At 35.0% G+C, this 15,647-nt stretch overlaps 1 protein-coding gene across 3 annotated transcripts in view; it reads right to left on the bottom strand.

The window, feature by feature from the left end:
• Positions 1–15,647, bottom strand: part of slc16a9b (solute carrier family 16 member 9b) — a 53,426-nt gene that overhangs the window by 25,253 nt on the left and 12,526 nt on the right. For 2 of the 3 annotated variants that reach the window (XM_028795395.2, XM_028795396.2), the window contains exon 3: positions 2,034–2,177. The exons of the other annotated variant lie outside the window; for it this stretch is intronic. In XM_028795395.2, coding sequence (XP_028651228.1) covers positions 2,034–2,177 — 144 coding nt within the window. The remainder of the gene's footprint in view (positions 1–2,033; positions 2,178–15,647) is intronic. 3 annotated transcript variants of the gene reach the window in all.

Raw genomic sequence — 15,647 nt, 5'->3', positions numbered from 1 at the left:
GTTATTACTTTTATTTTTTTACTAGATAATTAATTTTTCAAAGAATCAAGCACTGTGGGTTTACCTCAACTGCTACATGATTCAAAGGCATGCAATTAAGCTAACTGACTACATTAAAATGACCGGCTGCATAAAAATATGCTCTGTAATAAGTTAGTATCCCATTTAAGGACATTTCCTACCTTCTACCCCTTGTATCTGGAGTATGCTCCTACATTGAAATTGAAAAATGGACACATAGATGAATGAATAAATTAACAAACTGAGTGTTGAATTTTTCACTAGGGAGGCGATAAAGTTTTCAGATATTCATCTACAAGACAGAAGAAGGAGCTAGATATGCTGGGTGGGAAGATATAACAGAGTTATTTATTTAATATATATGGCTAGAGAAATGTTCACATTTCCTTTATGGAAACCAGCACACTTATAGTGTTTCAAGTTTTCAGTGTGAAGTGCAGAAATAGTCACAGCCAACAGCACATGAGCTTGACTCTATCCTAAAATGTAATTCACACTTTACAGTATCAATGCAATATGTGATGCTTGTACCCTGTTGTACTATCCACAGTGCCAGTGTTCTGTCTTGATTTTCCAAAACCATCATTCCTAGGGCAGACTCCATTTTCTGCAAATCTGTAATGTATAATGACTGCTGAGCAGATGTTTGGTTGAGTGCATAAAAATGATTAGATAGATAGATAGATAGATAGATAGACAGATAGATAGATAGATAGATAGATAGATAGATAGATAGATAGATAGATAGATAGATAGATAGATAGATAGATAGATAGATAGATAGATAGATAGATAGATACTTCATTAATCCCAGGGGGAAATTCACATACTCCAGCAGGTGATTACTTGTATATGCTCAGTTTTTAAGCAGTGACATTATGGTTCTATTAATTATTCTCCTCTAAGCTTTGAATGCACCGAAGATGCATGCATAAAATAATTGTTTTATAAAACCCACTGTTCCAGTAAGAGTGTAGTTTGTTTATATTAGTTGAGTACCAAGCCTAGAGTTTTTTTTTTTTTTTTGTTCTTTTATTTCACCTTATATGATTTCTCGTATTAGGAATTTGTTAGTTTTCGCATACCCCTTGGGGTTAGAGTGCAGGGTCAGCCATTGTACAGCTCCCCTGGAGCAATTACAGGTTAAGGGTCTTGCTCAAGGGCCTAGCAGAGTAGGATCTCTTTTGGCAGTGACAGGGATTTGAACCGGCAACCTTCGGGATACCAGCACAGGTCCTTAGCCTCAGAGCCACCACTCCACCCCAACGAGAGTTGTATTCTAATTTTCACAAAGTATTTCAAGACTTAAGTGCAAAAGCATTCCCTCTCCAAGAAAGTAACTTTCAAAGCAGCACAAAATTGTACAGCTTACCAAGAAAGTTTATCTTAAAGGAATGACTTAATATAATGCAATTTAGAAGTAAAAATATACTAAGAAGGCTGTTAAATCTGAAACCTAAAGTCCTATTGATTTTACATAAATCCTGATGATAAAATAATTTGACAGTAATATACTGCAACCTATGTAAAAATATATAATACAAAATAAAAACATGGAAAGGAGAAAAACACAGAGAGTTCAAACCCAGAAGACTTTTATAACAATATATTGTCTCAAAAAGTTTACTTTCAGACAGTCGATAAATTGAGGGTATATTTAAGTACTGTACTAATAAAATCAGTCACTATGTAAGCTTCTGTAAAAAAAAAATAAAATCAAACAATATTTCTTTAATGCACAAAGGAAATTTTCAGCAGTGCAGTAAAATACTTAAACTCTTAAATTCACAAAAAGATTGAATAAGAACAAGATCTCTTTATTAATAGTAAGTGGCAAGTTATTAAACATATTGAAGAGAAATTGTCTTTAATGTTTCAGATGTGACCAAATAATCAAAAATTAACCCTGACATCAAAGTGCATTGAAAACAAATCTGACAGGCATTAAAAATTTACAGAACTACATATTTTACTTTATTTCTTAATTCGTAATGAACGGAAATGTTACTTACCTACCATAACTCCATAGGAAAAGAAGAGAAACTGAATATTCGGTGCAAATGAGCTTAGAATGAAGCCAGAACCCATCATAAATCCACTTAAAATCATGACAGGTCTTGCCCCAAACTTGGACACAAACATATGACAAATGGGACCTAAGAAAACAAAAACAATGTTTACTATCAGACTAGAGTGACAGAGAAAAAAATGTACAGTATGTGTAACTCCTTAACTGAGAGAACCTAGGAAAAAAGCTTCAAAGTAAAAGATGCCTTGTATCAGTAACAATATGTTCAGAAGTACTTTTGTACAGATTAAAAGATGACTGGGGTTGATAAGGGGAGGGGGCACAAGAACCTGATCAACAGATTGAGAGGGAGAGTGAATGCTTCAAAGAGGGCATGTGCTATGTAGTTTCAAGGTAAGTTTTTCATATTCACTAATTATGGGGCTAGAGAGTGGTGACATGCTAAATGCTGATTAGCACATGCAAGTATGAATTCCACTGAACTCTATACACCGGACTGTGGAAAACCAAAATTAAATGCACACAGCAGTCTTCAGGACAATTGTTTAAATTAAGAATGGTTTCTAATCTTTAATTCCACCCGGGGGGGTAAATGTTAACATTATATAAAGTTATTGTCTGTTTTTACCTGCATTATTATCAATCTTTAATTTAATATTGTTTTTTGTATCAGTAAGGTGCTGCTGGAGTATTTGAATTTCCCCTTGGGATTAATAAAGTATCTATCTATCTGTCTATCTATCTATCTAATTTAGAGTGGAGCTCAACAGTGAGAAAAACAGATGGAGGAACAGAGAAAGAGAGAGAGAGAGAGAGAGAGAAGTGCACTCTAACAAATAGCTTATGGGGTCATTACTGTCATATGTACAGAGTACAGTGATAGTCTTACACTTTATCATAACCATCTTACCATGAAAATGCCTGTCTTTCTTACCTGAAAAATCTCATCTGTCAACCCTAGATACTTGCAAGTATTATAGATTTTGTAGATAGGACAGTACAGGGGCGCAGTGATAGAGTTATTGTTAACTTGCAACCAGGAGACTGGGGTTCATGTCCCAGGTGATCCCCATGTGGAGTCTACAAGTTCATTCCATGCCCCTGCTTCCTTCCACAATCCAAAGAAATGCTGGTTAAGTGAATTAGCACTGCTAAATTCGCATGTGTGTGTTCACCCTGTGATGGACTGGCGCCCTGTCCAGGTGTTGTTCCTGCCTAGCCTCGATGATTGCTGGGAGAGGTTCCAGCTGCCCTGTGACCCTGTCCTGCTTAAGAAATTGGATGGACAAATTTTTTACATAAAATGATATACGTATATGCTGCATGCTATGTATACCTTGTGAGTGTGTGTGTGTTTTCTTGGTACTGGATTTCTCCTTATAATAGCTGACAATATTACAAATATAAATTTCATTGTACAATGTACATGACAGTAATTGTGACTTGACTTGAGATCAAGAGGAGCCAATTGACGTGCTTTGGATATCTAGATAGGACAGGAAGACAGGCTTTGAATTCTTCAGGAAGTGTCAGAGTCTGTTGATGGGATGAAGGTAGTTTGTTCTCACTAACTTAGCATGTTGGCATCATGACCCTTACCCAGGAAAAGCCAACTGAAAATAACATGGGATAAGATTCTTACTGACCTAATCAATAGCTCACCCTTTACTAAATATGTAAATGATTATTTTAGAAGTTAAATAACATTACATTTTAAGTAAAACTGTAATATATGTACAATTCCATGCCGTGGATAAGCAGGTTAAGAAAATGGAAGGATGGGTAGATGGATGGATGTTTGTCTACTAAGGGTACAGAAGGTTAATCATGCTTTGCTCTAGTGCTAGAAGAAGTCCTGGTTTATGCAAACAAAGAAAGTAGATCAGAAAACAGATGCGTCAAAGTAGCTAAAATAACAAGAACAAATTTCAACAAATACTAGCAAAATTAAACAATATGTGTAGTACTTCACAAGCAGACTGCATATGAACTTTAACTGAAAATAAAAATTGTAGTCCACATGAGGAAAATAGTTATTATAGGTTACTTTTTTTTTTTAGGTTACACTCATCCAACATTCAATTACGAAGCTGCACATCACATTCTGTGTTGCAAGAGAAATTAGAACCGATCCATATTTAGAGTGAAAATGAAATTACAGTTTTGGTACATTTAAATAGTTCTGCTTATATTTTAAATCCACTGTTAAATCCTCCAAAGTATGATATAACTGTAAAGTTGATCTTGTAACAGCAAATGCTCAGTCTTTTACAGCTGAGAAACTGAAAAAAAGCATAGTTTTACCTACTTTACAAAGAAGCTAAGCTAATGTTCATGAAATAGCACTTAAGAAGACAGGAATGATTAAATGGCAAGCACAAACTAATCATAATTTGCAAATTCCAAAAATACTTCACAACTGAACATTAACCCTGTTAATTATAAACGATTACTCACCTTTGAACCTGTGGTAAATACAAAGACAGTAGAAATGGAGGATAAATAAAGAACAGATTGCAAGTACAACTGATATTACTTTAAAATGCTTCCCATGGTAAGGGATCCTAAGATGTCTTTGTCATTCCAACTCATTTTATAACAGATTTCAGTTCCTGAGTTTAATTAAACATCTATTTAATTAATGTGCCTTACTTTTGTGGATTATCAAAGATATTAGCTTGCTGCCAAAGGTCTGTTTATGAGCATGACATATTTTGCAGGAACATGTAACACATTTTGAGTGAAAGTGATACATTTTGCAAATGATACATAGTAATGTGACTTTTGACACTGTTCTTGTGCAGTACCACTGACAAAAGTTCTTGAGTGACCATACATGAAAGTTTGAGCATAAGCAATATGCATTGCAAGTGCAGGGAACACATTTTAAATGTGCAAATACGTTTCGCTCATTTTTTTCTAGTCATGTGACTTTTAACAGTGTTCTTCGGCAGCGTTCCTGCTAAAAGTATCTGAGAACAAAATACATATACAATGACAAGAATTTGCTCTGTGTAATGGGAGTAGTCATTGGTAACCAGCCAATCACAAGGTACCGTATACCTTTTTTGCTGCCTTATAATGGGAATGAGCCTAATATATTTTAAATTTGGCTCAAGAACTTTGCAAAAAAAAAATTTTTCACAAAGACATTTATTAGCTGCACACTCATACTGCCAAACTAGGCTCTGCCTGACCAAGTAACATTTTATCATACACCACATGCATCCTGGTGAGGCATTTGAAAAGATAATGTAAGGCAGAGGCGATAATTCAATACATTTTTTAAATCGGAAGGAATACATCTGTTCATTTTTTGAACCTTTACAGAGCAAATATGGGCCTCAAAGCAAATTATCTTTCTTTATGATAATTACATTCTTTTACATTAGGTTTGGAAACTGCTGTATATGTGGGAATTTTCTGATTGGATGTTTTACTGTACGTTAGCATGATGAGTAGATGAATCCACTCTTAATTTCAATGAATGTGGTTGTGTGCACTGATGACCATGGACCGGTGCCCTGGCCTTCTTGCAATCTTTCACTTGAATTAAGTGGGTTGCCCAAAATAACAAGTGAACTGTTAATCAAATTCTATATCCAGAATACAAACATTAAAATGTCGCCACTAAAAAGAACACATATGCACCACACTCTAGCTTCCCCTTGTTACTCTAAATGTTCTAAATAAAAGGGACAAAATTTCACCATCCAGTAGCTTCAAAATGTTTTTTACTAATACCTACACATACACATTATCAATCACGGCACAATTATATAACTGTAAATGGTATTATTTGTTCTATGTATTTGGAATAAATAACTGCAGAGGATTATCCTTTTCAAGACTAAATTCTGGATATGTGTCATTATATACTCTCAATTAAAAGCAGAGACCTTGCTTTTGTGTTTAGGTTATTTAGACTCAAAATGTGTTATGAACATCTGAAAAATGACATGCTTGCACACAGACGTTTAGCTGTAATCTAGCTCCATGTTGAACCAGCATAAGAAATCCATCCATCCATCCATTATCCAACCCGCTATATCCTAACTACAGGGTCACAGGGATCTGCTGGAGCCAATCCCAGCCAGCACAGGGCGCAAGGCAGGAAACAAACCCCAGGCAGGGCGCCAGCCCACCACAGGACAGGGCGCACACACACACATACACACACACACACCAAGCACACACTAGGGACAATTTAGGATCGCCAATGCACCTAACCTGCATGTCTTTGGACTGTGGGAGGAAACCGGAGCACCCGGGAGGAAACCCAAGCAGACACGTGGAGAACATGCAAACTCCATGCAGAGAGGGCTCGGGAAGCAAACCTGGGTCTCCTAACTGTGAGGCAGCAGCGCTACCACTGCGCCACCCATAAGAAATCTTAAAAGAAAAATAATACATAGAAGTTTTTGTTAAAAAAACGAATATGTACATGTCACTCCATCCTTAAGTGTAATTATGCAAAAGTTAGGCATATTTTAAAAAATAAACAGCAAATTACGTTAATAAGAAATAATGGACTGATAAGCAGAGAATACAAAACTCTTCTACACTTTTTAGAGAGACTGGACAATAAATGATCAGGTTAAAAATAACTCATATTGGACACAACAGATGATGGAATAGCAAAATCACATTTAAGTAAGTTTCACATCCAACTAAAACAAGAGCTGGCTTCTGATTATGAAACTGGCTTGGCAAAAAATACTAAACTGCATTGGAATAGGGCCATACATTAGAGACCAACCAAAAACATTTTTTAATTTTTGGTTGAAGAAAAAAAAGTAGCTAAACATAAAAATCTGTTTAATACCTAAAATGAAAAATTAACTTGAAGTTATAATACTACTTGTGGCAGACTCTGCTTTTTATTTCTTTCTTTTAAATGTGATCTATAAATTAAATTGATTTGAGTTGAGACTCTGAAAAGAAAAAAAAGTTTTAGTTTTAAGTCAGATTAAAAACTACACAGCATCTATTACAATTAAAAAGGGGTGCACTGTCTTTGTATGTTACGCAAAGAAATAGATAAGCATGTAATCTCAACTGAGGCTAGAACAGACAAGGCTATCAGCAATCCATGGTCCAGGGTAGCAATAAAATGCCTTGAGAATTGTAATTAATGTACAGGTAAGCGAAATAACAGACAATTATGAAGTCAGCTTATTCTCACTATTGCAGCATCTTATGTAACTTTAAGATAACTTTCATTTGTATATGGGAAAAATGAACACATTTTAATTTGCCTTACATATGTCTTGTCAGGTAACCTAATATTGCCAATTTTGACACTGCATTCTGTTAAATACATTTCAAGTTTAATTCATAGCTCTTTAACAATAGAAAAATAATAATAAAATAAAAGTGTGGAGGTACAAAGAACTTCAAAGCTGAATAAACACACAGTTAAGAACAAACCTAGACGGCCAACAGTGCTGTTTTCATAACAATTTAGATCACATTATTACCTCTATGTATGGTCACTGGGTCTTGTATGCCTGCATGAAGTGTCTTCTACGGGTGTGATTCTAAAATTTCTTTATATGTTAATAGTTTACCATTAAAAGTGTGAAAACAGACGTTAGTCGGTTCACCCTATCACTCTCTAGTCTGCCACAATCAATGGGTGCTTTATTGCAATACACTAACAACTGATAAATTATTTGCTTTCACAGTGCATTATACAAATCATTAATTAAATCACGTAAAAAGGTATAATAAAACACTGGCTTATTACAGTTTGTAAAAGTAATTACTTTTTGTCATAATATAGGTTTTAGAACACACATTAGCTTTTTCCACTTAACACTTCTTGTACATAAACCATCTCTACATAAGTTCAAGAAAGCACTAAACCTCAAATCATACAGTATTAATTTACTGTAGACAATACATAACACACCTTAAACCAAACTGACACAAAAAAAGACCAGCTAACTGATAGGACACAAACCACTAACCACAAAACCTAAAACTTCAAAGCAAAACAAGCAATGTCACTGGCAGCATCATTGACAGTTACACTACAGTTTAAAAAAACTTACAGAATTTTAACATGTTCTTTCTTCACTGCATGCCCTGTCCAATCTTTCTCATTCTCTGTTTTAATCATGTATTTCTTTCACAACAGTCACTTGTCTGACAGAGTGTGTTCCCTGGCCTCTCATTATGTTCCTTTATTATGTCTATTTGTAATTATTTTTTTGTTAATAGTATTTTGTGAATGGTACCCCAGTAGGTGGGGTCACCATTGTGTCTCCCCTCCAGAGCCCTTCCTCTAGTTATTTAAGTCAGCTGAGAAGACACGTGAGCCAGGAGATTATTCAATCATTGTGAAGTCCTGTGAGTATTGCTATATCTGTTTAGATTTACAGGGTTTTAGATTTACAGAATCTAATAGTCTTAGATTCTGCCTATAGATTGTGTATTAAAACTTGTTTACTGTGGATTACCATTATAAAACATTTTTTTCCCTTTTTCTGCTCTGTTAACCATGTTTGTCTAATTTTCAATTTTTGCTAATATATCTTCAATTTGTAAATATCGTTTGTTGCTGTTTATGTTCATGAACCCAGAGTTGACAGTTAGGTTAATGTAGAGCCTGGGATGCTTCTTGCCTTATTTTTAGAGGGCTCATACCCATTCTGCCTTGTGAAGACTCTAATTCATGGCAAGTAAGAACAACTCTCTGTATACTACTTATCAACTCCTTCTTTGGTCCATCATACAGAAATGCTGCGTCATGCTTAGAACACCTCTTTTGAGAGTACAATGTAGTACAATTCACTTTTTAGTGATCTTCAAGCTCTAAGCTTCAACAAATTACATCAAGTTCAAAATGTACAAATGTTGAGATGGATCTAATCTGGACTGAATAACCTGGCTTTGTCTAGTACATTATCTTCAAACTCGCCTTCTGCAGTTAATTTCAAACCACACAATTTCCTGTCATTGCTGGCTGCCTTAAATACCAATGCCAGATTTCTAAAGTCCTCTGAGGTAGATCATCTCATAATTCATATGATATATTGTACAACTCAAAGCCACTAATTTAAATTTATGGGACGTACTCTGTGGTTTCCATGTCAGGGCTTTTGTTCAAAATATGCCAGATCTATTTCCAAAACAAAGCACACATCCTTTCATGTTTACCTTTTAATAAATTTTAACAACATTTAACATATAAGAAAAAAACTTTTGGCACCATACAATAAATGGGATGACAAAAAGGTAATGCATTTATGTTTCTTTGTATTGCTGCACCATTTCTGTGATGACTGTTACATTGTAACCTAGAAGCTGTCTGAAAAGATAGCCATAAACATGAACTTTCTGAATCCTACTGTATAAAAGCATAAACTATTTGACTGAACAAAGTTTTAGGATGAAAATATGAGGACTTCAATAAAAAATGTACTTTTATAGTGATTTAAACTTAATCATTCATGAGTTATATAGTATATCCAAATAACATTATTAGTTGAACAAATCTGGATTCCCCATTATTGAAATCAAAATATTCACTTTAAAAAGTAACTAGATAAAAACACAACTCTATAAAGGCCAGTAAAAGCAGAGATCAGAAAACTCTATAGTCCCTCTCAGCTAAAATTAAGAACACCTTTTAGCTTGCAGATTGTGTTAGAAAGAAGGGACACACTTTTAGACTTGTCTTTCGAATTTTTTGTCCCATATACTTAAATCAGACTGATCTTACACAAAAGACAAAATCACTTAATGTTAACACTTAAATGTCTGTGCAGGTTTGGTAACTAGAATATTACAAAAAATTCCACCAACTAATTATTAAACCTGACTGTAAGCAAGTTTACTAAGAATAAACTGCTGTCACTTTTTAAAAACAGTATTTTTTATATTGTTGTGACATAAGTTATTCAGACGTCTGTATCGTACTTACAACTGATTGTTCCCATAGTATGCAATGCGCATAAATATCTCCATTGTTTTTTGGCTTATGATTCTAGACAGTCTTTTACAGTTGAGCAGCTGGACACAAAATCACCTTAAAAGGCTCTATCAGTGCATCCCAGGCCAGTTTACAATTAAGCATCAAATTAAAATGCATCTTTAGAATTTAAGAGGTAAACCAGAATGCCTGGAGTAAAACCTAAGCAAATATGGAGGTAACTATACAGACAGTTATGAGGCTAGGATTTGAATCTAGTCTACTGGGGCTGTAAAGCAAACAAGCTAACCCCTGAACCAAAATATCACCCTGATCTTTAGAAAATGGGGAAGCAACCAGCATTCGGATACAATGTCAGAGCAAACTTAAGACTTTTTTTAACAATGATCAGTACTTTTTTACAGTGCTGTAGTAAGACTGAATGGGCACACAAATCAGGTTTACTTAAGAAAGGTGAAGTAAAAGTGAACTGGAAATATAACTTCTGATTCTGTTGTGTTTAATTTGTTCCAGATTCAATATTGTGTAATCTAATCAGGTACCATCTCTGTAATTTCTACTAATTTTCAGCATGGTCTTTGCATGTGTGCTGTTGATGATAGGTTTATGTTGTAAGGTGCACACTTTACAATTATTTATAGCTCTTTTTCTGTATTTCCTTTTTCTTGTAAAGTTCTTAGTTTTCATTTTGGTTTAGACCTACTGATTTTCAATGTCAGATACCAAGTGGAAAGGCAAAGCCAGAAACCATCTTTGCACCTTCACCACACTTACTATGTGCACAATTATTACAAAAGCAAACATACTTATAGGTAATGGGCAAATTGCAAGATTTTCAAGTTAAATATTGAACACACATAAAAAATTTGTATTCATATCTGAAATACCTACAGGAACCAAACACAAAAATATCAACTCTAAATTGGCCTGCTATGTGTGACTATGCATCTGTTACTCCATGTGCCTTGCAATTATCTGGTGGCCTGCCCAGTACTGATTCTTACCTTACTAATGCTCCTAGGACAGGTACCTCCTCTCAGTAACATGAATTCATCTAAGTGGGTTCATAGAATAGACAGATGCAAAAAGTACGATATGGCTTAACCCACCCTTAAACTTTTTTACTATTATAAAAATATATACGTATACTCCTTCCACTGCACAAATCTTGTTGGTCACAAGACATTAAGCACATCCTAATGGTGCATATCTTTATACAGTATGAAGTTGTACTCCAGGGATGAGTTTTTCACTAGTCTTTAGAAGCTGATTTGTTCAACCTCTGGACAGACAGTAAATCAAAAATTTAGCAACTTTGTGTCAAGGGGAAAAAGCAAAATGATTAAAAAAAACTACATATATGTGACTTTCAAAACAAAGTACTTGTTTGGCAGCAAGCAAAGCAAGCAGGAGGTATTTTCCAATTCAAGATTCTGCACTTCTAACAGTTAAAGTGAGTGCCTTTTGAAACATACTGCCTTGCCTCTAACTTCAAATGTGGCCAGATATTTGATTTGGTATTTAATGTTCAAAATGAATGCCATCAATCGATTTATATTTTTTTTAATAATTCAAACATATCACTATTGGAAATATGCATACACAATTATTTACTCAAACAGTCTAAATTAATGTCTACATTTAATTTAACTGATACCTTTTTATTTTGCAAGAGGAAACCAGATTACCCAAAGAAAATCCAAATAAACACAGGTAGGACCTGTAAGTTACGCACTGACAGGGACTGAACTAGAATAGAAACTGATACTGCTGGTGTTGTGAGGAGGCAGTGCTAAATGCGGTTTTCCTTTTACAATTTTTTATTAATGGCAATGCAAAGGATAGATAGATAGGATAATGCTAAGCAGCATAAAAAAATTGTATGCTACATTATGGTAATAGACTAAGCCAATTTTGTTGCAAAAGTCTTTAACCTTAAATTTAAAAAGAAACTTAGCAATGAAGGCAAAAACCTGTTCCCCTCTGAAAGCTCATTTAATTGTGACTTCAACACAGCATCAATGCTCTTTTTCATGTGTTTGATCTATTTTTTAAAGCAAGCAGCAAAATTGCCTTGAGGTAAATTCTCAAGTCGCTGATTCATTGCATCAATTAATTCATCACAAGTCTCAAAAACTTTTCTGTGCAAAGGTTCTTTAATTTTTGGGAACAACCAGAAATCACAAGGTGCTAAACTGGGGGGGGGGGGGGGGGGGGGGGGGGGGTCATCCCGCTGGACCCCTGATTTCTCACAACTTTCAATGGTCAGCTTTGTACTGTGCACTGGCACATCATCACGGTGGTAAATTCACTTGTTCATAATCAGGAGGGGATGACCTCCACTGAACTCACTCTTCCCCTTCATACCACTTACCATGACTTCCTGTGGTTAAGAATTTTTTTTTTTAATTAAAGAATAAACTTGATCTCCAATCAATGTGAACATGGTAGCAGCTCACTAAGAACTGAAGGCTAAGGACTTTTGCAATGCCTCTCATATTCTAAACATTCTGCTTAAAGACTTTGTAAATCATCACATTATTCTTTTGAGATTAGATTTTGCTTATTGAATTGATCCATGAAATAATCTCTCCATTGGAATTTAAATATTCAACTGTGCCTTTCATACTTTTGCAAGTCAACATTTGCAAAGTTAAAACAACAAATAATAATCACTTTATTACATTGGTATAATTTTATTAATCACATCATTAAGGGCCATTTGATTTTTTAGCTCTACGTCAGTCACTTTAGCCACTCCAAATATTTTCTTTCACAAAAGTCTGAAGTACTCAGACTTTCTACTATTATTGGTTAGAATTCAGCCAGGATTCTACCAGTCCTGGGCATCTCGCTAACTTATAAGTTCAAGGATGACACAAATTTCTTTTCTTTTTTTTTTTTTAATTTTATTGATTTTATTGTAATCTTTCCATACAAATAGATCAATTTTTACAAAAAATAGGATTGAAAACAAATCAACCCCCACCCCTGAGAAAGACAGCATGGCCAACAGAGTAAAACTAGTAAAAATAAATAATTTGATGAGTTTAATAGGCGGATAAAGATTAATAGAGAAGAAAATGAAATGGGAAGAGAATCTGCTTCTTCAGTGCTTTAAGAGCTTATTCTAAAATATTATTACAGTAATTAGATCCTGCCAGGTTCTGAAAAAGTTCTGCACAGATCCTCTAAGTGAGAATTGATTTTTTCCAATTTCAAATAATATAAAACATCAGTTACCTACTGACTTAAAAGAGGAGAGTTAGGATTCTTCCAGTTTAGCAAAATAAGTCTGCATGTCAATAGTGTAGTAAAGGCAATCACAGTTTGTTTGTCCTTCTCCACTTTAAGCCCATCTGGAAGAACACCAAACACGCTGTTAATGAGTTAGGAGGGATTGTGACACCAAGGCTGTCTGAAAGGCACTTAAAAATTTTGGTCCAGAATGATGTTAATTTGGTGCACGTCCAGAACATGTGAACTAGTGAGGCTGGAACTTGATTGCAGTGTTCGCAGGTTGGATCTTGCCCTGGAAACATTTGGACAGTTTTAAGCGAGACAGATGTGCTCGATATATAATTTTGAGTTGAATAATTATATACATTGCGCATATGGAGCTCGAGTGAATTCTCTGCATTGCTACCTTCCCACTCCTTTTCTGATATGTTGTGTGAGGGATCCTTTTCCCATTGTCCTCTTGGATCTTTGAAAGGGAGGGACTGTAAAATAATTGTATATATTGCAGAAATGCTGTCTGAGTCCTCGAAACTGAGAAATATTTTTTCCAGCAAAGAGGAAGGTGGGATATGAGGAAAACTGGGCAGGTTCTGTTTAACAAAGTTTCTAATTTGAAGATAGTGAAAGAAATGTGTTGCTGGAAGTTAAATTGGAATGTAATTGTTCATAGGATGCAAAGATGTTGTCTATATAAATATCTCTAATTAATTTAATCCCAAATGGTTTCCAAATACTAAAAACTGCATATGTTTGCGAGGGTTGAAAGAGGTGGTTCTCATGCAGAGGTGCCACAGATAAAAGATTCTCCATCTTAAAATGCTTTCTACATTGGTTTCATATTCTAAATGAGTGAAGCACAATTGGGTTATTAGTATATCGGCAATAACTTGCATTAATAGGGGCACAAAGCAGGGAATAAAAGAAGTACTGCAGGATTTTATTTCTATTGTGCACCAAGCCTGTGTATGTTCATCTATTTGTGTCCAGGTTTTTATAGCTTGTATGTTTGCTGCCCAGTAATATAACTGAAAGTTGGGTACAGCCATGCCACCTTCTGCCTTAGGTCTTTGTAGGGTCACTCTTTGAATACGTGGATGTTCTAAGTTCCAAATAAATGAGGTTATGGTTGAAATATAAGCTTAGGAAGGATATTCATCTTAACGTTAATTCTTCCAGCTAGAGTGAGATGAAGGGTTAACCATCTATGCAAGTCTTGCTTAATTTTTTCCATACAGACGGTGAAATTTTGTTGATAAAGTGCTTTATGTTTACTTGTGATATTTACCCCTAAGTATTTAAACTGATCTGTAATGATAAAAGGGAAGGTGTCTAATCTAATTTTGTATGCTTGAGAATTCACTGGAAAGAGCACACTTTCATTCAAATTAATTCTGAGACCAGAGATCTTTTGAAATTCTGTTAGTGATCTTAAGACTGCAGGCACAGTATTTTGTGGGTCTGATATATACAGTACCATATCAACTGCACATAGAGAAATTTTCTGTTCAAGTCCTTCTCTGATAATCCCCTTTATCTCATAAGCATTTCGACAGTGAACTGCCAGTGGTTCAATAGCGATTGCAAATAGCAGTGGTGACAAGGTTGCATCCTTGTCTGGTACCACATTCTAGTTTAAAGTAGTCTGAACAAATGTTGTTAATACAAACTGAAGCTTCTAGATTGGTATACAGTAGTTTTATCCATGCACAAATGTTCGGGCCAAACCCCAAATTTCTCTAATGTAGTGAAAAGGTAGTTCCATTCAATCATATCAAAATGCTTTTTCTGCATACAACGATAATAATATCTCTGGGGTGTTTGACTTTGTAAACATGTAAAGCACTTTGAGCTACATTATTTATATGAAAATATGCTATATAAATAAATGTTATTGTTGTTTGCTGGTGAATATATTACATTAAACAGGCGTCGAAGATTGGAAGCTAAGTGTCGGCCTTTAATAATCCAGTTTGATCTTGTGATATTACCGAAGGCAGCACTTTCTCCATCCTTCTAGCTAGGACTTTGGAGAGTATCTTAACATCATTATTCAGAAGTGAAATTGGTCTGTATGATACACATTGTAATAAGTCCTTATTTTGTTTAGGAAGTACAGTGATTAATGCTTGGCGAAAAGTTTGAGGTAGAATTTGGTTGTCTCTAGCTTCTGTAAATGTTGCTAATAAGAGGGGAAGCTAGCTGAGTGGAGACTTTCTTATAAAATTAGACAGGGTAGCCATCAGGGCCTGCTGCTTTCCCACTCTGAAGTGACTTTATAGCATCTAGTAATTCTGATAGCCCCAGAGGTTTATCCAATTCCTCTGCACTAAGAGTATCTATTTGTGGTATCTGTATGCATCCAGAAATGCATTAGATGTGTGTTGTCTTCTTTAAACTCAACAGAATATAAGGATTTAT

This window comes from Erpetoichthys calabaricus, chromosome 2, assembly GCF_900747795.2.
Source record: "Erpetoichthys calabaricus chromosome 2, fErpCal1.3, whole genome shotgun sequence".
In the NCBI taxonomy this organism is placed as follows: Eukaryota; Metazoa; Chordata; class Cladistia; order Polypteriformes; family Polypteridae; genus Erpetoichthys; species Erpetoichthys calabaricus.
The sequence above is the reverse complement of the archived record's forward strand: the minus strand, read 5'-3'. Positions and strand labels throughout refer to the sequence as shown.